The sequence below is a fragment of the Castor canadensis genome, chromosome 14 (assembly GCF_047511655.1).
Source record: "Castor canadensis chromosome 14, mCasCan1.hap1v2, whole genome shotgun sequence".
Taxonomy (NCBI): Eukaryota; Metazoa; Chordata; class Mammalia; order Rodentia; family Castoridae; genus Castor; species Castor canadensis.
The window spans coordinates 58303599-58327442 of NC_133399.1; the positions used below are offsets into that span (position 1 = coordinate 58303599).

Below are 23844 nucleotides of genomic sequence, written 5' to 3' on the forward strand. Positions count from 1 at the left end.
TGCACAATAATACTTTATGAAGAAATGAATGCATAGGTATGTAGCAGTCCATTTTCATTTTTAACAAAAGGTAACTATTAAAGAAGAAAACTTGGCCAGGTTTGGTGGTGCATGCCTATAATCCCATTACTCAAGGAGGTTGAGATAGAAGGGTTTCCAGTTCTAAGGTCCAGTTTAGACTATATAACAAGATTCTGTCTCAAAAAAGAAAGCAAAAGCGAGGAATAAGAGAAGCTTGGAAAGGAAAATAAATGAGAATAGCTCCTGCTACCATGTATTGAGCTCTTTTGTCATCTCACACAGTGGTCCTCCATTTCTCCTGAAGGCGGTATTAAAAACATTGCTGCGTTGGCTCCCAGAGCCTTTGAGTCTGAAGCACAGCCCAGTCCTAGTGATTCAAAGAAGTTCCCAGGAGATGCCACGCTGTGGTCCTGGGACAATACTTGCAGAATCTCTAAACTCAGTTCCCATCCCTGAAAGTGTATCTGCTAAGTATTATTTTCATTTAACTGCTTAGGAAACTAGCTCAGAGGTCAAATTTACCTCTGAGGTTAAACAGCTAATAAATGGTGGAGCTGTTCAGACTCATGTCTATCCAACAGTAATGCCTACAGCTTTAACCCCTATGCCAGGAGGGCTTAGGAGGAGAAAGACAAAACAGGAAGGGAGGTGAGAAGGTGGGAGAGGACTGAGTCCATTTGCCAGGAGTGTGTAGACCAGAAGACAGGAATAGGGAAGTGATCTAAAAGCTTTCCTCTCACTGAAATACCCTCCTGCTCTAATACATCCATTACTGCAGCCTTCAGAATGCTGATGAGCTCTCCACTTATTTAGAAGAGCCCTTCTGCATTCAGAAGTCTCTGCTCCTGTGTTTTTTAAACTTCAGGGCTTACTTCTTTTTCCTTTAAAGACACACACAGCCAGGCGCTGGTGGCTCACACCTATTATCCTGTCTGATTGGGAGGATGGAGATTTGAAGTGAATGGTGAGTTCTCATTCCATCTCCAAAATAACCAGACAAAAGTGGGCTGGAGGCATGGCTCCTGCAGTAGAGTACCTGCTTTGCAAGTGTGAACCCTGCTTCTAACCTCAATCCCATCAAAAAAAAAAAAAAAAAAAAAAAACCACCCACAAAACAAAACACAGAGATACACACCATCACACCCTCCAGCTAATGGTTAAGATGGGGCTCTCAAGAACCTTTTTTGCTCCCACTGGCTTTGAATCACACTCTTCCCTATCTCTGCCTCATGAATAGCTAGGATTACAGGCTCGAGCAACCGTGCCCAGCGTAGGGTTTATTTTTGGAATTAAGGTTTATTTTCCTTAGATTTTAGGGATTAGTTTTTGAACCTTAAGAGTCAGGTTTCTTTACTAGCTACTGAATGAAGTTTCCCCTCTGGCATCCAAAACTTTCTTCTTGTTATTAATGCCTGAAGGGTACTTTGGAAATGGCATTTGTTTTATTATTACTCTCAAACTCCCAATGCATTTGAAAGATGTATTTGTCTACTTCTTCTCAAGGGATCGTAAACATAAAAAAAAAAAAACAGTGAAAGGAATGCTTGAAGAATATCTGGGACTTCTGCCATTCTGCCTCTCAGGAGAGCACTGTAGACTCAGAAAAAGTGATGAAGATGAGAAGCCTTCATTGAAGGTGCAGGTGACTGGAGCTCTGTGACCAAGGACAGTTATACCACACAGGATTTTCCTCCCTCCGTCGCACCAGAAGGAGCTCTGTGCTCCTGAGGGAGGAGGAAAGCAGGCAGGATGTCATTGCCCTTTGATCGAGTGACACCAAGTTGAAATGTTGGACATTGGTTAGAGCTGGAATGGATGTAGAACTTGTTGAATCAGCTGGCCTTCTTATTTTGAGCCAGGGTAGACAGATGAGGGGACAAAGAAATTACATTATTTTTAATAAAAATTAAAAGGGCCAGACTCAGACATTGGATGGAGGAAATAAGAACTGAAACATCAGAACAGCCTGTGCCCCTCCCACCCCCTTTTAGATTTTAAGTTACAAGAACAGGGAGACCTGAAGGGAAAGCACTTTTGCCTTCCCTTTTGAGATATCAAGAAGCTGCAGGACTCCTTCAAGGGGTAGAGAGACAAAATGAAAGGCATGTCTAGCAAAGGGAAGTCCTACACTTACCTTATTGCCCCTGCATTTTGGGTAGGTCCAGACTCCATCTCTATGTTTAGCACCCATCTTGGCCACCCAGAACCATTGTCTAATGATGATGGGTTGCTAGATGACAAGATGACAAAACCACATGTATTCCCTCAGCTCAGAAAATACAGACTATCACCATTCTTAGTCTTTACTCCCATTTAGGGAAAGCTTCTCCCTACTTTATCCTGTCATACTAAAATAAATCCTTGCTAAAACTTCATCTTATGAGACTCCTTGTTGTGAGACACCTTGACAGGCTTTTTACATGTAGATCTCAAATACTTGTGATTTTGTGTGGACTCTGGGAAGCTGAAGGAAACCCCTTCACACCTCATCTGGTAACAGTTTCACAGGGGACTGAGGCCTGTGTGTGTGTGTGTGTGTGTGTGTGTGTGTGTGTGTGTGTGTGTGTGTAGGAGGGGGCGTGACTTGCGTGGTAGGGTCAGCCAGCTGAGTGATTTCTACTTGGATGCTGTTTCTGCTGTACCCAACCAGTGACAACCACAGTTGAATGGTTTGTGGAAAGAAGGGTTGACATTGCTGAGAGTAGGAATCTCTGCCCCAAGAGTCTGATGGTTCTGGATCCCCAGATGAGAGCAAAGGCATGTAGATCCTACCCTTCAACTCTGCTCCACCCGCTTTACCTGAAAGCTGTCCGTCTCAGCATATCTATCCACCATGCTCTTTTAATTTTTGGAAGCAGTGTCATATGCTCATCTTTCGTGCTGTGTGCGAAAGAGACAGGCTAAAGAACGAATTCATGGTGTGTGGGTGGGATATAAATGAAGTAATTTCTGGGTCTTCATGGTCCCCATGGAACCAACCTGTGAGTCCAGATTTTTAGATTTCTTGAACCAGTAAAATTTCTCCCCCCAAATTTTTGGAATCTACATAGGATCATCAGCTTACTTTGCCAAGTAGGCACATTTTTAATAAACCTAACACTGTCTGCTACCATCACCATCTAATTTGGGGGCAGGAGGGTGGTACTGGGATTTGAACTCAGGGTCCCACACTTGCTTATGCAGGCACTCTACCACTTAAGCCACTCCACCAGTCCCCCATCTAATTTTTTATTAGGTTGAAATATGCATAATATAAAGTTTACCACTTTAACCCTTTTAAATGTATAGTTTTGTGATACTAAGTTCATTCACACTGTATAAGCCCTCAGCCATCACCACCATCCATCTCTAGAGCTTTTTCACTTTTCCTTAACACTTTACCTACTAACCAACTCCCTCAGCCCCTTGAGCTACTGTAATACATCATTTGATTTAAAAGGGTATTTTATTATGTTTTTCTCATAATGTAATAAGGTGGGGGTGGGGGGGTGGTTGCAGTATTTTGGATGGAATCCAAAGCCCCTGTCATGCTAGGCAAAGGCTAGCGCAGTCCTGGGCATATCTTTACATTGAGAAAAATGTCACTTTTATGATGAGGCCATTTCTTTTCCCTGGCTAGAGTGGACCATACCCAGGGGCTCTGTGACCCAGGCCCCACCCTGCACCCTGCATGTTAGTAATGAGACCACACAACTGATGGGAGAAGAAGGCAGCACATGGGAGGGCACACTCCAGCACCCATTGTGATTTGGGGGGCATATTTTGAAACAGTTGAGGCCCCCCCTTGATGCATCATTAGAGTTAGGGATCTGCAGCTTTTTCCTGCCCAGCTGCTGGCGTTTCCGTTCCCAAACCTGTGCAGCTAAGCCTGGGGGAGGGGCAGCCTTGCGAGAGGCCCATGGAGGCTCTGGATGGGAGAGGTGGGGGCAGGGCAATACATTCTTTTCTTTAAGGAACCTGACCAGACTTTAAGGTCAGAGCACCACAGAGAGTGGGAGCTGCAGGGTTACCTCTTCTCTGTTGATCCTTCTCCTCCCTCCCCCACACTTAATGATCTTTCCATTACAGAACCCAGACCAGGAAGTGCATGACAGGTCGCAGCTGCAGACACATGGCTGGGAGGCCTGGGCCCGGGGCCAGGGGTGGGAGGGTCCAAGCTCCCCTCCTAGCAGCAGGACCCTGAGACACACACACACACATACAAAAACACTCTCCCCCCCCACACACCTTCAGCTAACAACTTGGTAGAAGATGTTCTGACTTATCCACTGTATCAGTTGAGTTGTACTTTTGCTTTAAGACTTGACTTTAAGGAGGACCCCCACACACACACCTGATTGGGGCCCTCAGCTTATAGTCAGTCTTACACAAATTGACCTTACTACCTTTGGGAGCTCCCCATCACTGAGCAGAGACTCTGGCTCCCTTACTTAAAATTGAACCCACCTAGTAAGGCCTTAGAAGCTTCCCAAAGTCAGGGAGAGTTACTGGACATCGTTTTCTTAATGCCCCCCAAATACTATACTGTCCTTTCTGTGAGTCGATCAAAATACCAGACTCACAACATGTTTTTTTGGGGGGGGATCTAGCTGCAAGAACAAGGGCTTGGCAAGCACACACGTGGGTTCAAATCTCAGTCACCAATGGGTAGCACTCTTCCACTTGTAAGTTGCTCAGGAAATGTTAATTTACCCCAAACTGTATCCTAGGGGGCAGTTGTCACACAGAAGTTTCTGTCTCCACCGCCAGCTGTGTTGTTGGCTTTCTTCCCTGAATCTGCCACGGCCAGATTCTTCTGGTGCCAATTGAGAAATGGTGACACAGCTTGTAGGAGCTGTGAGCTCAGACAGCCCTTCCCCATAGCTACAGAACACCTACCTTCCCCGTTCTTGCGTTCTTTATGGCTGCTAAGATAGGAGGGAGGGAAGCCACCTGTATTGGGAATCAGTTTGGGAAATGGGTTGAGTAAAAGTTTTATTTTCAACTTGGTCCTGGTGTTATCAGTAAACAATTGGGGTCCGAGCTTTTGCTGGGGACGGAAGAGGGAGATTTCTTTTAAGACAACTCTTGGGTGCATTCCTTTGTTAATCACTTAATTACAGCCCTTCTTCCAGATGGAGAGGGCTCTCTCCTTGCTGGGAGGCAGTGAGAGGTCAGGGATGCTAGTGCATTCTGGGGGAAGGGGTACAAATCCTTGGGGGGGAAGTGCAGCTCTGAAGGATCGTCAGGTAAACTGGGCACAGAAGTTTGAGTCCCAAATTCAGTTCTGATGCTACATTTGTTACTCTTTACTCTGCCCAAGCTCCGTCTGTTTTAAAATTGACACAAAACTCTGGGGCTCTGGGCTGAGAGGGGGTTCTGCAAGCTTTCTCCTCTTGCCCAGTTCCTAGGGAACTGACTTTGGGGGATTGTGAAGCAGGCGTACGGACCTAGCTGTGGCTTTGGCCAGCCCGGGCGGCTCTGCACTAAATTACAGTGATGAGGTGGGACACACAAAGACTGAAATCTTTTTTTAATAAAAACAAAACAAAACTCCGGCTCCAAGCCCCTGGGCTGCTGAATGGCGATGGCTTCCTGTCAGGATTAGCTGGGCTGCCTGGGCATGTGTGCACTGCCTTTCTCCTCAGGAAATACCTTTAGTAAGCCCTGGTAGGGTCCCCATGGCAACACGAAAGGGGACCTGCTGACAGAGGCCATTCAGCCCACTATTGTTCCCCGGCCCCTTTGTTGTGAGCTTTATTGCTGCCCCTCTGGCAAACACAGCAGTTTGCACCGTTTTGTCAGGCTGAATGTGGAGTTTTTACATTTTAATGGGCTCTTCTGGCAGTGGCCCATTTGCATGCAAAATGTTCCTTCTTACTCCTTTCCCTTTTTCTATTAAAAAAAAAAAAAAAAGCGCCCTATCTAAATCCCCTGGGTGGAGGCACTGGTGATCGCTGCTGATCTGGGGAGACCCTGCTAATTGATTGGTGTTCCTGTCCCCCCTGCCACACACCTGTGCTGCCTGTTTTCACAGCTTCCCTGTATCTTGGGAACTCTAGGAAGTTGTATCTTTAGGGCTCCCTTTATATACCCCAACTCTTATAGAATGATAGTTGTTTAGGTGAGATTTCCTGCTCTGGCCTGGTCTTGCCAGACTAAAATAAGTTTTCAGTTCCATTTCAAAGCCAAAATAACGTAATAAAAAAACCTCTGCAGAAGGCCCCAGAGCCCTGCTGTGCTGTTCTGTGTTCCTTTTAAGTTGCTTTCAAAGCCACCCCAAGTTCCTTCCCCACCCACAATTGCCCCCTCATTTATCTCTGGGGAGCTTGTGCCAAGAACATAAACATTCCTAGAGCACCAGTTCCCCCATGTTACTGAAGAGGATGAGCTTCTCCTACCCTAATTTTCTTAACCCACAAATCTCGAGTCAAAAAATATTTATCAGGAAAAGATGTAACAGAAATTGCTACTATCTGAATTTTACTTTGGGGGTGGATTTCAAGCCTCTTGGTGCATAGAATATAGACCATTCTTGACATCAGAGCAAAGACAAGACATATATGGGCTCGCCCAAGGCAACAGCCAGGCAACATGGCCAAGTGCGAGATGAAGTCATGAATATTTTCAAGTCCAAGGGAATGCATACTAAGAATAAAGAATGTAGTTCTTCAGCTACAGACCTCAGAAGAGTGAGTCTAAGGAAGGTCTAAGGATCTGGAGAGAGAGGAAAAAGGACAGAAAGGCATTTTAGAAGCAAGGTCTCTTGGGTGGAGAAAAGCAAAATAAAAGGTGGAAAGAGGAACTGGAAGACTGGGTGATGGGATAGGGGAGGGGAGGTAGCCTAGAGACCTGGGATTTGTGGAGTGTGAGGGGACTGGAGGAGTGTGGAGCTGGAGGGGTCAGTCTGGAGAGGTGGCCCAAGGGAGGGTTGATCACTCCCTTGCCAAATATGTTTTTTTTTTTTTCTTTCCCCCAGGGGAGTGGGCTGTACTGGGGTTTGAACTTAGGACTTCGCATTCTAACACTTGAGCCCTGCCTCCAGCTCTTAATGTTCTTAATCTTCTCAGTGGAGGTCATCAGAGGTCATCAGCTGTAAACTGTAGTCTAGGGTGAGGGGAGTGGGAAGACAGGTGTCAGGTGACACCTGTCAGCCCTGGAGTTCTGGAGGGAGGGCTGTGCTGTCTACCTGTGGCCAGAGCTGCTATGTGCTTCCTGTGAGTCACCTCTGACTGCCCAATAAGTCAGAGTGAGGGGTTCAGCGGACCTGTTGTCTAGAACCAATGCTGATCCCTGTGTTACCTTGCAACCTGCATGTGTATCATGTTTAAATGGGAACAAACATGAATAACATCACGAATAAACATGGCTTGTAAAGTATTAAGTGCAATGCCACAATGAAAGTATACTCCACTCCCTAGTGCCTCACCTTCCAGTGTGGACAGCCATACCCATTCAACTTGGAGGAACTTGGAGGGGTTAGTGAACACAGGCAGAAAAGTGCACTTACAAGTGAAAAGCTCTCAGCTATAAGATAGTGATTATGACAGAAGCTATAGGAGGGAATGAAAAGGGGGTAAGGTAGGAAAGGCCAAAGCAACCAGTTTGCGAAGTGTGTGCAAGGAGGTAGGTGTATGGTTAGACAGGATCAATGGCTAAACAAAAAGGGCTTCTTCTTCACTCTCTGGAGATCAAAGACTGTAAAGACACAGGGAAGGTATGGGCTACCTTTCAAAGAGGTAGAGCTGGACCCTGGATGTGCGTGGATTCTGGAGAACCAGGCCACCTGGTCAGATCTGATCCCAGCTCTGCCATTTACTAAGTAGGTAGGCTGTGCCTGTGAACAAAGGATAATCATAGTACCTACTTCTCAGGGTTGTGGGGATTTGAGGAGTTAGTATATGCTGAGAATTGTGTTGGGCATGTAGTAAGCTCCCATCTGCATAGAGTAGAAACAAGAATGGAATGAACACTATGGGGCGCAGTGACGTGGTCTCTAGAAAAGCTGTACACTGTGTATGGGGTGTAGCTCGCAGGCTGTTAATATCAGCTAGGATTGGTGTTCCTGTTTACACAGTTGTTTAAGGATCCCTAGACCCTTGCACTGGAAGGCGAAGCACTTTGCAAATATGTTGTTACTCTTTGCTGGGATCATGTTAAGTTGAGAATTTGGGCATGGGTTAACCCCCAGGCCAAATTGGCTGCTACGGGACTAGGGCTGGTGAAGTAGTATTTCAGAATACATTTTCAGGCATGTTTTTGTCCAGGTGGCATGAATGGCTGCATTGATAGTCTCCACACAGTGACATATTACTTGGGTTTTCTTTAGTGGCTTTCTTATTTGCCACCTTATATGTTGAATTCTTTTCTTTCTTTTTTTTTTTTTTTTTTATCTGTTTTCTACCATGAATCTTCTCTTCCAAGCAGGCCATATAATTAGGCCTCACCTGGTACCCCTTATCCGAGACACAGCCTTGTGCAGAAGCATGTCATATTTTCCTGAACCCACTACCCAGTTTTTACTGCTGTTTTAAAACCTGTATTTTCTCTGCTCTGAATTTGGTCTGTTCTGACCACTGAGTTTTACACCTGAGAGCCTGGGCCTGACTGCCTGCACCTAGTTCTTACTTTCTCTAGTTGTCTCACACTGCAGTATGAAATGCTTCATATCTATCAAGGTGTTCTGAAGAGAGTACCCTGTCCTCTTGAATTTTCAGGATCTGGGATCTCATGGTGTCATAAGAATAACAAGGCTGTGTGGATTTGGGCTTCCTCGAGGCTCTATTCCCCTGCCTGCATAGTTCCTGTGCCTGGAGAAAACATGGCACTCTTAGAATCAAGGGCTTAGATCTGATCTGATGTACCCAGGGCAGAACCACTTGCTAAATGACTGGGAGATTTCTAGCCAGTCCTGCCATAAGCAAATGCCACACCTATTGCCTTGTTGGGAGTTACAGTCACAGTACTTGGAGGGTTAGTAGGGAGGGAGAGGGACATAAAAGCACTAAGAAAAAGTCCCTTTAAACGCACGTGCACAAGCCCACGCTCACATATCCTATTAGAGCTGCCTGCTTGAGAATTATTGAGAAGTGTGAGTCCATCTAAGAGAGAAGCAGAGTGGGTCAGTGTATGAGACTTCTTTCATTTGGGAGCCCTGGTCTGGGCCTGCATGACTTTCCATGGTTTAACTAGCATCTGCATTGTCCCAGGAAGCAAGCTCATGCCTGTTTCTCTCTCTCTCTCTCTCTCTCTCTCTCTCTCTCTTCATGCCTGATTCTAATGAGCAAGATTCTCCAAGTGTTGAAATGTTGGTTTCAAGTGGCCGAGCAATAAAATGGCTTTCTTTTCTTCATCTTTCATGACTAGCTAAGTATAAAGGTGTCAGTTCTCTCATATCTTGCTAACGGGCACCTTTAATGTACATAGCCACGGCTCACTGGGGGACTGAAAAAGACCAGCTCAGAGGAGCTGGAGTGGGGATGAAAAACACCTCTTCTCCAAAGAGGACATATGTGAGGGACTCTGGAAGGACCTAAGAGAATGGGCAGTAGTGACTTACTAGGTGTGGGTTGCTAGTGAGCAGTGATGCCTCAAATTAGCTAGCTTGACCCCATAGGACAGGGTCAAGGTCAGAGCTACTCCACAGGGTGGTGACTTAAGATGGCAGAGTCTAGTAAGCAAACAAGTTGTTGATTACCTTTCTATCCCTTCCAGAAAAACATGGCATAATCCCTGCTTTGTAAGTGGAGCGCCTGATACATATCCAAGGATACGACTAGCAATGACAACAGCCACTAAATACTCTCAGAGCCCTTGGCCGATTTTTGGTTCCTCTGAAAATTAGCTTTTGTCAGATGTTAAATTCAGAAACTATTGAATAGTTTCTATGTTTCTGACATTGTTAGGTGCTATGAGAAAATTATAATAGGCATTTATTAATTAATACTCTCATGACCATCAACTGCAAACGGAATGTGGTATATCCACACAGTGGAACATTATTAAGCCATTAAAAGAAATAGAGTACTGAGATATGCTACACCATGTACAAACCTCAACCACACAACACAAAGTGAAAGAAAGAAGCCAGGCACAAAAGACAGTATATTGTATGATTCTATTCCATTCATAGGCAATACACAGAATGGGCAAATCTATAAAGAGAGGAAACAAATCAGTGGTTGCCAAGAAGTGACTTCTGGGTACAGAGTTTCTTTTGAAGGTGGTAAAAATATTTTAAAGTTAAGCTGTGGTGATTTTACATTTGTGACTATACAGTCAGTCCTCTTTGTTCTGCATTTGTGGGTTCAATCAACCATGGATGGAAAATATTTGGAGAAAAATTGTACAGATTTTTTTCTTGAAATACAATGTAACAACTATTTACATGGTATTAAGTGTTACGAGCAGTGTAGAAATGGTATAAAGTATGAGGAGGATTTGAGCATTTGTGGACTTTGTAACCTCAGCATGACCTGGAACCAATCCCCCACAGATACCAAAGGACAACTGTACTTAAAAAACATTTAATTGTATGTTTTAAATGGGTGGATTTTATACTCTGTGAATTCTCTCTCTGGTTCAAAATGAAAACTAACGGCTGTCTGGACTTTTTGTTTTATTTATTTATTTATTTATATTGGTGGTATTGAAGTTTGAACTCAGCCTCACACTTGGTAGGCAGGTACTGGACCACTTGAGCCACTCCAGCTGCCCACCTGGATGTTTTTTATGGTGGACTTTGAATAATCTGTGGCAGGAGAGATGCTGACAATTGTCAACAGAAGTAAGGTAGTCAGAAGGGAAGGATGCAGCTGGGGCAGAGAACAGCCCAACTTGGAATGGAGGGTTCTTGGTTGGATGGTGGGTAGGAACAGATTGCCAGGATATAGGCCAAGCAGGTACTACCTTGTATGTGGTATAGGATCTTGATCAGGAGAACAACATGGGAAATCGGGGTGAGTCTGAACTCTTACCATAAGAAAGACATGTACAAGGTTATCCCAAAATGGCACCAGAATGGGAGAGAATGAGGCAAGCCAGAGTCACATCTGGAAGAGAACCAGATCAAAGCAATTGCATTAGGAGAAAAGAAAGCTGATTCTAGAGGCTTTTTATAGATCATGTAGAAGAGGGTTTTTAATTATTATTATTTTTATTTATTTATTTTTTGCAAGGGCTTCACCCTTACAAAGCAGGTTCTTTACTGCTGAGCCACACCTCGAATCCAGTTTGCTCTAGTTATTTTGGAATGGGGGAGGGTCTCACAAACTATTTGCTCGGACTGGCCTTGAACTGCAATCCTCCTAATCTCAGCCTCCCAAGTACCTAGGATTATAGGCGTGTCCACCAGTGCCCAGCTGTAGGAGAGTTTTGTTTGTACATTCAGGTTGGGGCTGGTTGGAAGTTATAGATCCAAAGTGAGACTCCCCCAGAGCAGGTCTCAGCAGGCCCAGGTTCTTGGGCTTCTTTCTCTTTGTAGCAAGTGTTCATGTGTTCTTGCTGTGCTTTTTGTGGTCCCAGAACTGCTTTTCATTTCTGGGACCTGTGAAAATAGGCCATGTGGTGCCAGTCTAAGAATTACAGTTCATTATTGACCACCGGCTGGTGCAGATCACACACTGCAAAATATTTAATCAGTAAAATCACTTGAGGAAAATCAGATTTGATCAATAGGAGTGTCTGCTCTTTTCCTTAAGGGTCAAGTCATTTTGCAAAACCACAAACAATTGAAAATGGAAAGAATAACTTCTTCTAAGACCCACAAAAGTTTGATAGTCACCCATGTGTTTTGCTCACCTTTGTGGTATTCCACTTGACTGGATTCTCAAAGATCAGTGTGTGCTGGCCTAGTAGTTTCTGAACCCTTTTAGAGCAGCACCCATTTCTGATGACCCAATATGGAACCCTTGGTTGATGTAGGCCAGGGTGCAAGGCCCCTCGGAGGAAAGCTGCTGCCAGTCCCTGGTGCCTTCCAATGTGAACATCCATTTTCTTTCTTGTTTTGTTGAAGGTCTTGGGATTTGAACTCAGGGCCTAGTACTTGCTAGCCAGGTGCTCTATCACTTGAGCCCTTTTTGCTTTAGTTATTTTTCAAATCTGGTCTTGGTTTTTTTTTTTTTTTTGGGTCTGGGGCCAGCTCCTACACATGCTCCGCCCTCCCCCCGGGGCACGTGCCACCATGCTCAGCTACGTTTTTTCTTCTCTTTTTCTTCTTTTTTAAATAAGACAAGGTCTCACTGTGTTGCTTCTGCTGACTTTGAACTTTAAGGCCCAAGTGATTTCAGAGAAACTGGGCCTGACTTCAGAGCATTTCAGAAAGAGGTTCATAAAAATGAGAATTCAGGTGAGGGAATTCAGAAAGGAAGACAGTGAGCAGACTATACCTGTGTCATTTATTCAGCGAGTATTTATTGAAAGCAGCTCTCTGGCTGTCAGAGATTTGAAGGTTAATATGACACAGCCCACCTTCTTACCAGACTGGGAGTGAGAGCAATTTCCAGTTGGAGGACCTGCAGGCTGAGCACTGGAGGGAGCCAGGCAAAGGATGAGGGCCCTGTGGACCATGAACAACTATGAGTCAGAGTAGGGAAAAAGGAAGAGTATGCTGTGTTTCACAGCCTCAAGGACCTGTGACGAGTTGCCTCTTAACAGTGAACAGGTGGGTATCTCTAAGGCAGTGGAGACCAAAGTCAGGCAGCAGGTGTGAGAGGCACTCAGTGCATTCTTTTGGTGAAAGAAGAGTTATGTTTGAGCATCCCAAAAAGAAAAAGAGAAACTTCATTTCTCCCTTTGCTAGCAAAGATGGGGATACTTAGTTGTGATGGTTGAAGCCTCGGTGCATTGTGATTTACCGGCCTTCTTGGTAGCAGTTCACCCAGAAGAGGGGTGAGAGCTCCTGGTAGCATTTATCTTGGGAGCTCTGTACACCCTGGCAATTCCAGCACTTCTGCTGGAGAAGCATGTGTGTGTAGGGAAGATATTGTGTAGATGACAGCGGGGTGCAAGAGAGGGTGAGCAGAAAGGGGCTTTGTGTGCAGCAGCTTCTGCTGCCAGGGCAAGTGTGGTGTTGTGGCAGCTGCAGGCCTCCATTCCTAATACAGGCAAAGGCTCCAAATCCTCAGGCCTGGCACCTGTTCACTTGGAGGCTCCCCTAAGTTGACCTCTCCTTGGACTGGCCCTCTCACATATGCATCTGGCTTATTGGGGGCCTGGCCCCACCTTGTCTGAGTCATGCGAACCCAGAGCCCCCAGTTGACGAAAAGTGCCTGCTCTCAACTTGGGTGGAGACTGCTCAGTTTGTGAGAGGCGAGGTTTGTTCATTAGGGAAAGGACTGAAACTGAACCAGCCAAAAGGAATGGGGTGTTCTTCTGGGAAGTGGCCATTCTTGGCAAAGAATTGAGCAGTGTGTGGAGAGGAGGCAGTCCGGACACAAGGAAATCCTAGGGAGGGCTGATCTCTCCCCCTAGGATGAAGGGAAACGATATGTGATCTGCTTAATGCTGCCGCAGCTGCTTCCTAACTTTGCTTCTTTCTTCCTTTGACTTCTGGAGGAGAGAGTGGGGAGAAGAGATGGGAGTTCCAGGTAGCCAGCTATTTCTGACTGACTTGTGTTCCACTCCTACCTCCCTAGCTCTGTGGCCTTGAGTAAGTGAGGCGTGGTACATGCAGCTTGCCATGGCTGGCGTAACTCCCTTTTCTCTCCCCTCCTCCTTTCCTTCCTTGGCTCCTCTTCCTGGCCCCCGTGGGTGGCTGCAGCTCAGCCCTGGGGAGCCCCCGTGGAAGTGGAGTCCCTCCTGGTCCACCCTGGTGACCTGCTGCAGCTTCGCTGTCGGCTGCGGGATGATGTGCAGAGTATCAACTGGCTGCGAGACGGGGTGCAGCTGGTGGAGAGCAACCGTACCCGCATCACAGGGGAGGAGGTGGAGGTGCGGGACTCTGTGCCGGCCGACTCCGGCCTCTACACTTGCGTGACCAGCAGCCCCTCTGGCAGTGACACCACCTACTTCTCCGTCAATGTCTCAGGTTGGTAGCAATGTCTTCCCCTCCTCCTCCCCCTGGATCCAACCCTTTGCCTCTCTCTGCTAGTCTCAGGGGGAGGTGAAACTCCTTCCCTTCCATGATCTTCCCCATTCTGCTTCAGACACTGCTGCCCACTAACACTGCTCCCTGCCCGCTGCGTGGCTTAGCTCTCAAAGGGATGATTAGGCAGGGTGGGCTCCAGGCCAGAGATCTGGGGCTTTCAGGACCTACCTTGGGTGTTTGTGGATGCTCTTGGCGTGTTAAGACCCTACAATTTTTCCACAACTTTCCCAGGTCTCTGGATATGTAGTGGGGCTCAGTCAGCTTCCATCCTGTTACAGCCTTGCCATTGGACTTGGTGCTAAGCTTAGTGGTTAGAACACCAGAGCATGTGGTGAGGTCCCCACTGTGGTGAGGACTCAGGTGCAATGCCTTGCCCACAGGCTGGGTAGAAACACCTGTTCACTGGCTCCTGGAACTGTTCAAGGGCAGCCAAAGAGCCCTAGAGCTCTGTGACTTTGGGAATCTGCCTCTTTCCAAATATGACTCTAATAAAACTAGGATTCAAGGAAGTAGAGCTGAAATCTTCAGGCTATTTGTGCACCTGAGGATGTGGGCTTGGCACCTCCTCCCAAGCATCATTAAGAACCTACCCCTGATCGAAGGACTGCTTTCTTCATTGCCCCCCAGATCCTCAGGAATGCCAGGAAGGATGGGGAAAAGCTCTGGTGTGCACCTTGTTGCTGACCACATGAGTGGAGCCCATTCTCACCTGGGGTGCATACTAGGGGAATGTGGCCTGGTTAAAAAGATCAGCTCCTAGGCCTCAGCAGATCCACGCATAGAAGATTCTGACTGCAGGGTGTTTGGCCCATGGCTTTGGGAGTACCTTCTAGCCAGAGTCCTTAGACCATCCTAGGTTTTCCAGTGGTCGGTGTCCATAAAGGATGCAGGTTCGTGGCTGCTATTCTGAGACCTTGGGCAGTCAGGGGGTATCATAAGCTAAGAGAGACAGTCTCAGGGTACAGGCTAAAATTAAACTTAAAATGAACAGTGGACCCTGCTGGAGCCATCCAGTATAAAGGGCAGAGGGGCAGTGCGTTAGGTTGGGGAAGGAAGGAGAAGAGCACTGGAGCACACAATACTTAAGTTTCTGTCTATGAGGAGAGGCGAATGTGTACATCTCTAACTATATTGGCCTTGGCGGGAGAGGGGGTGTGTGAGTGATATTGTGGGTGGAAATCCAGAAGTGCTTGGAGGGACTTCATGTCCCCCTTCTTCCCACAGATGCTCTCCCCTCTTCAGAGGATGATGACGATGATGACGACTCCTCCTCAGAGGAGAAAGAGACAGATAACACCAAACCAAACCGTATGCGTGAGACACTGTTTCCTACCTTGCTGCCTTTGGGGCCTGGAGTTGGGTCTAAGAGAGAGGGGGCCTGGCAGAAGCAGGAGGGAAGCAGAGGGCATATGGGGTCATGGTGTCTGGCTGCTATCCCTCTAAATGTCCTGATGAGTGCCGGTCATTGCTCACAGGTGCGGGGCAGATGGGCAAGGTGCCAGCTGGTTCTGTCTAGGCCCTTGCTCCAGAGCCTGTCCATTACCCAAACCCCTTCTTGTCTCTCTTGGTTTTCACTGGCAGCCGTAGCTCCATATTGGACATCCCCAGAAAAAATGGAAAAGAAATTGCATGCAGTGCCAGCTGCCAAGACAGTGAAGTTCAAATGCCCTTCCAGTGGGACGCCCAACCCCACACTGCGCTGGCTGAAAAATGGCAAAGAGTTCAAACCTGACCACAGGATTGGGGGCTACAAGGTATGTGTGTATGAACATTAGAAAAGTTAGAGTAAGAGGAATGGAAGATGCTGAGATAGACAGTCCTTATTATATACCTTTTGTTGATACTGTTTCTGAGGATGATGGTGCTGGGAACTGAACCTGGAGCATGCTAAACACATGCTGTACCACTCACTTTAATTGTTTTAAGTAACATTTTTAGGATTTTTTTTTGGGAGGTTGTTTGGTTTTGGTGGGACTGGGGTTTGAACTTCTCACTTGCTAGACAGATGCTCTACCTCTTGAAGCTACTCCATTAGCCCTTAAATAATACTTTTTACCTATAATGATAATGTGTTCTTAAATTTTTCACACAAAGTAAGTAAAATTGAAAGATCTTTTTAGTCTTTTTCTGTGTATGGTTTTTACATGATCGATCATATTGTATATATGATTTCTTATCATTTGTTAACATAATGTCATGAGTCTTTGTGTGTATGAGGTTTTTTTGGGGGGTTGGTGGTATTGGGGTTCAAACTCAGGGCTTCATGCTTACAAAGCACATGCTCTGCTGCTTGAGCCACACTTCCAGTCCATTCTGGTTCTTTTGGAGATGGGGGTCTCAAGAACTATTTGTCTGGGCTGGCCTCTAACCTCAGTCCTGATGCCAGCTTTCCAAGTAGACAGGATTACAGGCATGAGCCACCAGCTCCTGGCTTTGCGTTACTCAAGCGTAACTGAAATATAGTTTTTCATGGCTGCCTAAGATTCCATTATAAAAGTATCCCATAATTTAACGAACTATTTAATGATATTAGGTATTTCCTGGTTTTTCACTGTAAGTAATGTTGTAGCAGATGGCTTCATCAGCATTTTAAAATGTGCTTTCTTAAGATAGACTGCTAGAAATGACATTACCAGGTCAAAGAGTATAAGAATGTTTTAAGCTGTGGTGCACATTACCCAATTCTTTGCATGCAGCACACACTCGCTCTTTTCCTTGCTCCCTCTCTCCCTTTCTCTCCTTCCTTTTTCTTTTTCATTCCTTTCTTTCCTTTTTTCCTTCTCCTCTCCCCTTCCTTCTCCTGCTTACCTCTCCCCTTCGCGCTAAGCACACACTATCACTGAACTACGTCCTCAGCCCCCTATTAACCACTTTAAAAGGAAAAAGGAGAGTGGCTCAAGTGGTAGAGCGCCTACCTAGCAAGCTCAAGGCCCTGAGTTCAAACCCCAGTACTGCACTCCTTCCCCACAAAAGGGAAAAAATGAATCACTTTCTCAGAGTATGAGAATGACAAGTTCAGTAGACATTTGCCAACAAATTCAGCATACCCAAAGCACTTCATTATTTTCTTGTTTTGTTGTTTCTTTTAATTAATGTTATAAGTTTTGTTAATAAGCCTTTTTTTTTTTTTTTTTTTTTTTTTGATGGGACTGGGGTTTAAACACAAGGCTTCATTCACACTTGCAAAGCTGGCACTGTACTGCTTGAGCCAAGCTTCCAGTTCATTTTGCTCTGGTTATTTATGCAGATGGGGCTCTCAAGAACTATTTCCCTCAGGCTGACCTCAAACTGCAGTCCTCTCGATCTTAGCCTCCCAAATAGCTAGGAATACAGACATGAGCCACCAGTACCTGGCTTTTCCTTTCCTCTCTTGTAAATTGTCTGTTATGTCCTTGGCCCATTTACTTGTAGGAAGAACATCTTGATCATAATCCCTTCTCTAGAGTTTTTGAGCATTCTCATAGTCTATCTCTGGCCTCCCCTTGCTTCTCTTGTATGAGAAAAGCAAAGAGAATCAGAAAGAATAGGGAAAAGCTTTTAGTTAATGTGCAAGAACTTACCATCTGCAAGTTACTAGGTTTTCTAGACTCATAAGAGGACAGGTGTCTAGGAGCAGCAGTGGTAAACAGCAGACCATGATCAGTGCTTTGGAGGAGTTACACAGGATAGGACGAGAACATATCTAGCCAGAGATTCAGCAGAAGGAGGTGTCCAGGGCGGCCAGGGACAGGTTTAGCAAGAGAGTTATTTTAGGTATAGACTCAGAGATAGAAGGTTCGTTGTGAGTTTGGGAGAATTTGCAGAAGGGACATTTGTCCAGGTCATGCTGATCTTGCATATATCAGGCGTTCAGAGCTCTTGGTGTTTTCCTTCCAAGTATAAATGGGCTGAGAGTGGGGCCCTTCATGCCTTATTCTGGTTAGCCTCCAGCATGGGGCCATGTGTTGCTGGCTCTGGCTTGGAGGGGCTGTGCCACAGGTGCCTGTGCTGCCCTGTGCCTTTGCCTGTGTTCTCCCCAGACTCTCAGTGGAGTGTATTGGCATGTATTTTCACAGGTCCGTTATGCCACCTGGAGCATCATAATGGATTCCGTAGTGCCCTCTGATAAGGGCAACTACACCTGCATCGTGGAGAACGAGTATGGCAGCATTAACCACACCTACCAGCTCGATGTTGTGGGTAAGAAGGCCAGGGTGGCAGGAGGAGCATGGAGGAAAGGGCAGGGAAGACGAAAACAGCCATGGAGTCCCAGATTCCTGGCTTTACTTTCCTTATCTGTAATACAGAGTGAAGAGGGCCAGACAGGAATATGTCCAAAGCTACATCTCACTGTAAAGCAGAAGGTGCTGTTGTTGCTAGTCTATCCTGAATGATGCACTTGGTGCAGCGATGTTAAATGTAGCATAATAACAGCTACTGCTTAAATGAATGCCACCAATATGTCCGTCTCTTTCAACCCACTCCCTGCACATCTTTATGGCATCCCTGCAGGGCAGAAATCAGAGTAGCCATAGACATGAGCTCATGCATGCACGCACACACGCTCTTGAGGCTCAGGGAGGCCAGATGCCCTGTGAATACCCAATCCATGCTTGGACCCCTCCCCACCAGGGATGTTGAGGATCACAAGAGACGCCAGGAGGAGCAGCTCTCTTAGGGCTGTTACTATAGCCTGATCCTTCTAGAGGTTTCGGATCACATGCAGACATCGCAAGCTACAGAATCTCATGGCCAGCCTCTTCCCTCAGCTTTGATGCTGTAGTCTAAGAAAGAGATTGTGTCCTGAAAGTGTGGTGTGGGGTCTGACATTCTTGTATTTCCAATAAGCTGCCTGGTAATGCTGGAGTTCTTGCTTTCCTGGGCTTCACTAGGAACAGCAGGAGTCTAAGGGACTCCGATTTAATTTGAGAATTGGACTGTGCTGGAGTCTGGGGACATGACTAAAGTTATGGAGTTCTCCGTTTAGATAAGAGAGATTTACTATGCCTGTCAATATGAATGTGTTGCCTTGGAGAAGAGGTTCCTGATGGCTGGGGACTGGAAGAGATGGTATCCCTTCTCCACAGCTCAGGGTCAAGGGGCTGGGGATCTGCAAAAGCACTAGCAAAGCCAAGAGGACACTGATGTGAGTGTAACTCTCTTTAGGATGAAGCCATTTGTCAGCATCCCAGCCAGACCAGGACACAGCAGGGTGTGATGAGCCTGTCTTCTCCTTTCTTCCACAGAGCGGTCCCCTCACCGGCCCATCCTGCAGGCAGGGTTGCCTGCCAACAAGACAGTGGCCCTGGGCAGCAATGTGGAGTTCATGTGTAAGGTGTACAGTGACCCACAGCCCCACATCCAGTGGCTAAAGCACATCGAGGTGAATGGGAGTAAGATTGGTCCGGACAACCTGCCTTATGTTCAGATCTTGAAGGTAATCTTGGCCCTAGTCTTTGTGGGCCAATTTGCTGGGAAGGTGACCAATGCCCCCTAGGGGATCAAGAGCCTGCGGTCAGGTTCAGTGCCAGGATTAGGGCTCCATCTTAACCTTCAGGCACACATTCCATCTTAGTAGGGATCTAGTCACAGACTAGTGACAGATCACAAAGTGGAGGGGAGGTGGGAACAGGGCTTGGCAGAGGGCAATGCTGAAGCCAGTTTCTAAAGATCATTAAGAGGAAATCTACTAGGACTTCTAGTGAGTGTTTTCCCAGTCTCAGCCCTGCTTGCTTCCCATTATGACCTCTCTGGCAAAGAGAATGAATGATAAGGGCACTGCTTAAGTAGTTGGAAAAGCAAATGCCACATATAAATTCTAAGCAGTACAAGGAGTAATAGCATTTTCTTCCTTTTTCCTCTCACTCCCAGACTGTCATTGTCCCTGAATGCTCCATTAATCCAGGGAAGGTAATTGGCTAAATCTCCATGGATCTTGCAACAGGAAGTAATCAGAACCTGGGAAAATGGTTGACCTCCTTGTCCCAGAATTAGACCTCTCTTCCCCTGTCCCAAAGATTTACTGGTTGTTCCTTCTCTTCACCACTGGTGCTGAAGCTTTTCTGGAGGATAAAAAGGGCTGTGGTCCTTGTGTTCATTCACAATCCCTGCCCAGTCCTGGAGGGGTGGGTTCAACACAAGCAGAGCATTTGCTTTTGGACAGTGACTTCTTTATTTTTATTCTTCTTTCTCATTCTTTTTTTTTTTTTTTTAAATTCAGTCAAATGTTTTGAAGCCAACTTGTTTTGTCCTACTCAGAAGGAAAGATTATAAGTCTCAGTGTCTCCCTTGACTTGGCTTCCTGAAAGTTCCCAGGAGCAAGTATGGCCGCATCTCAGTGTTTGCCCAACTGACTGTGTGTCGTTGGTTTGTTCCAGCATTCGGGGATTAATAGCTCAGATGCGGAGGTGCTGACCCTGTTCAATGTGACAGAGGCCCAGAGCGGGGAGTATGTGTGTAAGGTTTCCAATTATATTGGTGAAGCTAACCAGTCTGCGTGGCTCACTGTCACCAGACCTGTGGCAAAAGGTAATGGGGAGATGGATGGGACCCTGTGCTGGGAACTTGACTTAGGCCCCACGCTGCTGGGGCAGGTGGGGAAGCCAGCACCGACTCTCCTGTCATCCTCCTATGTTCCTAGTGCCCAGAGCCATGGAAAAATACCCGGCTTGGGAGGCTGGTTTGGTTTGGTACTGTGTTGGTGTCTGCTGGCTCCCTCTGTGCCTTATGTGTGTTCCTTGATTGTATGTGTGTATGTGTGTGGATGCACATGTTGTGTGGGCTCGTGGAGAACAGGTTTCTGTGTTCAGAATAGTACTTTAGACTGAAGATTTGCATGGTGGGTAAGAGAAGGAATCAGACATTCCCTTGCAGACCAGCACCAGTGAGTGAGAGAGAGAGACCGCCCTTCTTCCCTACCGTGTGTACCCTCTGACTCTCTTTACCCAAAACCAAACAGCCCCCACCTGCCAGGCTGCATTTCTCCATGCTGCCCACCGCCAGCCGCATGCTTGGCTGGGCCAGTGGCTGCCAGCGTCTGGTGAAGGGTCGTAACCAGCCATCATCATCTCAGGTCTGCCAGAGCTCCTCCCTTAGGGTCTCACGCTTTTCCTCTAACAGGTCTCGCTGCCTGGTGGTTTTTGTTTTTTCCTTGTCGCAAAGGAGATGCTGGGGAGCATTTCTGCCTCTGGTTTTGTGTCCCTTCCTCTCTCCCTCCATTTCTCTGTGTCTCTCCAGGGTCTCATGTCCTGTGCTTGTCCATATTGCTTCCGTTGTCTCTTCTAGACTGCCGGAGTTAACACCACCGACAAAGAGATGGAGGTGCTTCACTTGCGAAATGTCTCCTTTGAGGACGCAGGGGAGTATACGTGCTTGGCGGGTAACTCTATCGGACTCTCCCATCACTCTGCATGGTTGACCGTTTTGGAAGGTATACACTGCACTTCTCCATGTCCTGCCCTTGCCACAGCACTGGGGCATGCATGCATTGCAGGGCTGGGGGGATACAGCTGAGAGAGGAAGATAGAGGGCTGGCTCCTGCCTGCCTGTCCTTTTTTGCTCCAGCTTTGATGACTGAAGCCTCTCAGATCACTCAGGGGCTTCATGGTTTTGCAGAAACTCAGAAGCCTCCCCCTGTACACCTGCATCTGGCTCTCCCCTTGGCCAGTGCAATGCATGCACAGGAGCTGGGTTTGCCTCACAGCTGGGCTCTTTCAGAGCAGGCTCCTTCCATTCTTGGGCCCAGCAGCTCATCCACTTGGTACCAAGTGTCTGAATTATCTCATCCTCTTTGGCCAAGAGTCTTAGAAAGGGCTCAGCTCCTCCTTTCTCTAACCAGAGGCACTTGGCCAAGAGGGCTTACTGCTTGCACGGACCCAAGCTGACCTGCCCTTCCAGCTGCCAGGACAGTTGTCTGTAGTAAGGCCTGTCTTAGGCAGCCACAGGAGGCCTGGTTGTCCCATTTGTCCTCTTGGTTTATTGCTATCTCTCCTGTCTCAAGAAGGAAGGTCTGTGTTGAGCCAGGAAGGAAGGAGTCCAAGGCCTGCACTGGGTGGTGGTTGGTGACTGTAGCCATGTGGTTGTGTCTGTGTCTCTGAGGTCCTGCATATGGCCTGTGCATTGCTCTGTTCTGTGGCTGCTGACCCTGCCCTCCTTTCTGTTCTTTCTTGCTCCTTTCTGCCTTGCTTGCCCGGCAGGGTCTCATGCCTGCTTGTGGCAGAGAAGAGTTCTGTTTTTATTATTGTCCCAGTCTCTGTCCTGTCTGTATTCCCAATGAGTTGTCTTTGTTTCTCAACATCAGGGAAAGGAAAAAACAGAACACTTCTCCCTGTCATGGGCTCTGCTGTCTCCTTGTCAGGCCTCAAGGCTACTTAGAGGCTATGCCTTATGCCCTTCCTGAAGGGTTCTCAGGATGCCATCTCCCCCGTGGCTGGCTTGTTTTAAAGGGGAGGACTGAAGGAGGAGGTCTGTCCACATGTTGGGGCAAGGAAGTCCTGTGAAGCCCACACCATGTGTCTTGTGTTGAGGGAAAGATGGACTGACTGGTTTGGCTTCTGTGGGAGTTGGGTATGCACTCTAAATGGGAGATAGAGGAAGAACATCAAATATTGTCCCCTGGCATTTGTTTCCTTAAATCTAAAGAGTCCTAGAGGGCCTATGAGTAAAATTCTTAAGAATTGCAAAAAAAAAAAAAAAAAAAAAGTTTGGGAATTAAATCAGTTTTGCCTGAGGTTTGGGCCAGGTATAAATATTTACCTGCCTATTCTGACCCAGATACAGGTAGGACATTTAGTCAGGACAGAATCTGGTCCCAGATACAGGGTAGGACATTTAGTCAGGACAGAATCTGGTTCCTGGCCTTCCTTCATTTGTCCTAATTCTGAGTGCCACCATATGCCAGGTGCTGTGTGGCATACAGAACAAGGTATCAGCCCTGCCCTTGAGGTCCTCCTGGCCCCTCGGGAACAAGGACTCAAACACGTGTGAAGAATGTGAGCACAGTATAGAGAAGGGCACAGTGTCCACAAGGAGACTGAGACAGACATGCAGAGGGGCTTCTCAGCTGCCCCCTATTACCCATGTAGCCCAGCAGTCTAGCTGGACAGGCGGCTCCAGAAGGACTGAGCATGAGACTTGTATGGCAAAGTGGTCTAGTTCAACTGTCTGTGGATTTCAACACAGTTTAAAGGAAACCTCAGCGGTCATAGGTCATCTGGTCCTCTCTGCCTGAATCCAGCCCTAGCTAGGACCTGGCTTGGGTTTTCTCTCCCTAAAAGTTCCCAGGGGAAGGGAGACAGTGTGAGTTTCTTATGGAGCAGGGCCCCTCATGGGTGGGGCCCCCAGAACCTGCTAACTCCCTTTTCACACTGACTCAGCCCTGGAAGAAAGACCAGCTGTGATGACATCACCCCTGTACCTGGAGATCATCATCTACTGCACGGGGGCCTTCCTCATCTCCTGCATGGTGGGCTCTGTGGTCATCTACAAGATGAAGAGCGGCACCAAGAAGAGTGACTTCCACAGCCAGATGGCCGTGCACAAGCTGGCCAAGAGCATCCCTCTGCGCAGACAGGTAACAGAAAGTAGATGGGGGATTTGCATGCTCTCCGCCACCTTCTTTCCCTGGGCCACCAGGGACCCTTCCACTGTCTCTAATCTATCGCTTCAGGTTTTGCTTTCTGACTTCTGGGACAGGCACAGTAGAATGTCCTAGACTAGGTGCTCCACAGTTGGCCCCATGCCGGTTTGGCTCATGAATTCCTATTCCCCACCCCCCAGCT

At 47.0% G+C, this 23844-nt stretch overlaps 1 protein-coding gene across 8 annotated transcripts in view; it reads left to right on the forward strand.

Moving 5' to 3' along the window:
* Nucleotides 1–23844, forward strand: part of Fgfr1 (fibroblast growth factor receptor 1) — a 47928-nt gene that overhangs the window by 18802 nt on the left and 5282 nt on the right. For 2 of the 8 annotated variants that reach the window (XM_020167536.2, XM_074054631.1), the window contains exons 3-9: nucleotides 13760–14026; nucleotides 15311–15400; nucleotides 15668–15840; nucleotides 18142–18265; nucleotides 19312–19502; nucleotides 21350–21494; nucleotides 23440–23642. In XM_020167536.2, coding sequence (XP_020023125.1) covers nucleotides 13760–14026; nucleotides 15311–15400; nucleotides 15668–15840; nucleotides 18142–18265; nucleotides 19312–19502; nucleotides 21350–21494; nucleotides 23440–23642 — 1193 coding nt within the window. The remainder of the gene's footprint in view (nucleotides 1–13759; nucleotides 14027–15310; nucleotides 15401–15667; nucleotides 15841–18141; nucleotides 18266–19311; nucleotides 19503–21349; nucleotides 21495–23439; nucleotides 23643–23844) is intronic. The other 6 variants (XM_074054629.1, XM_020167538.2, XM_074054630.1 and 3 more) reach the window with 6 other exon arrangements.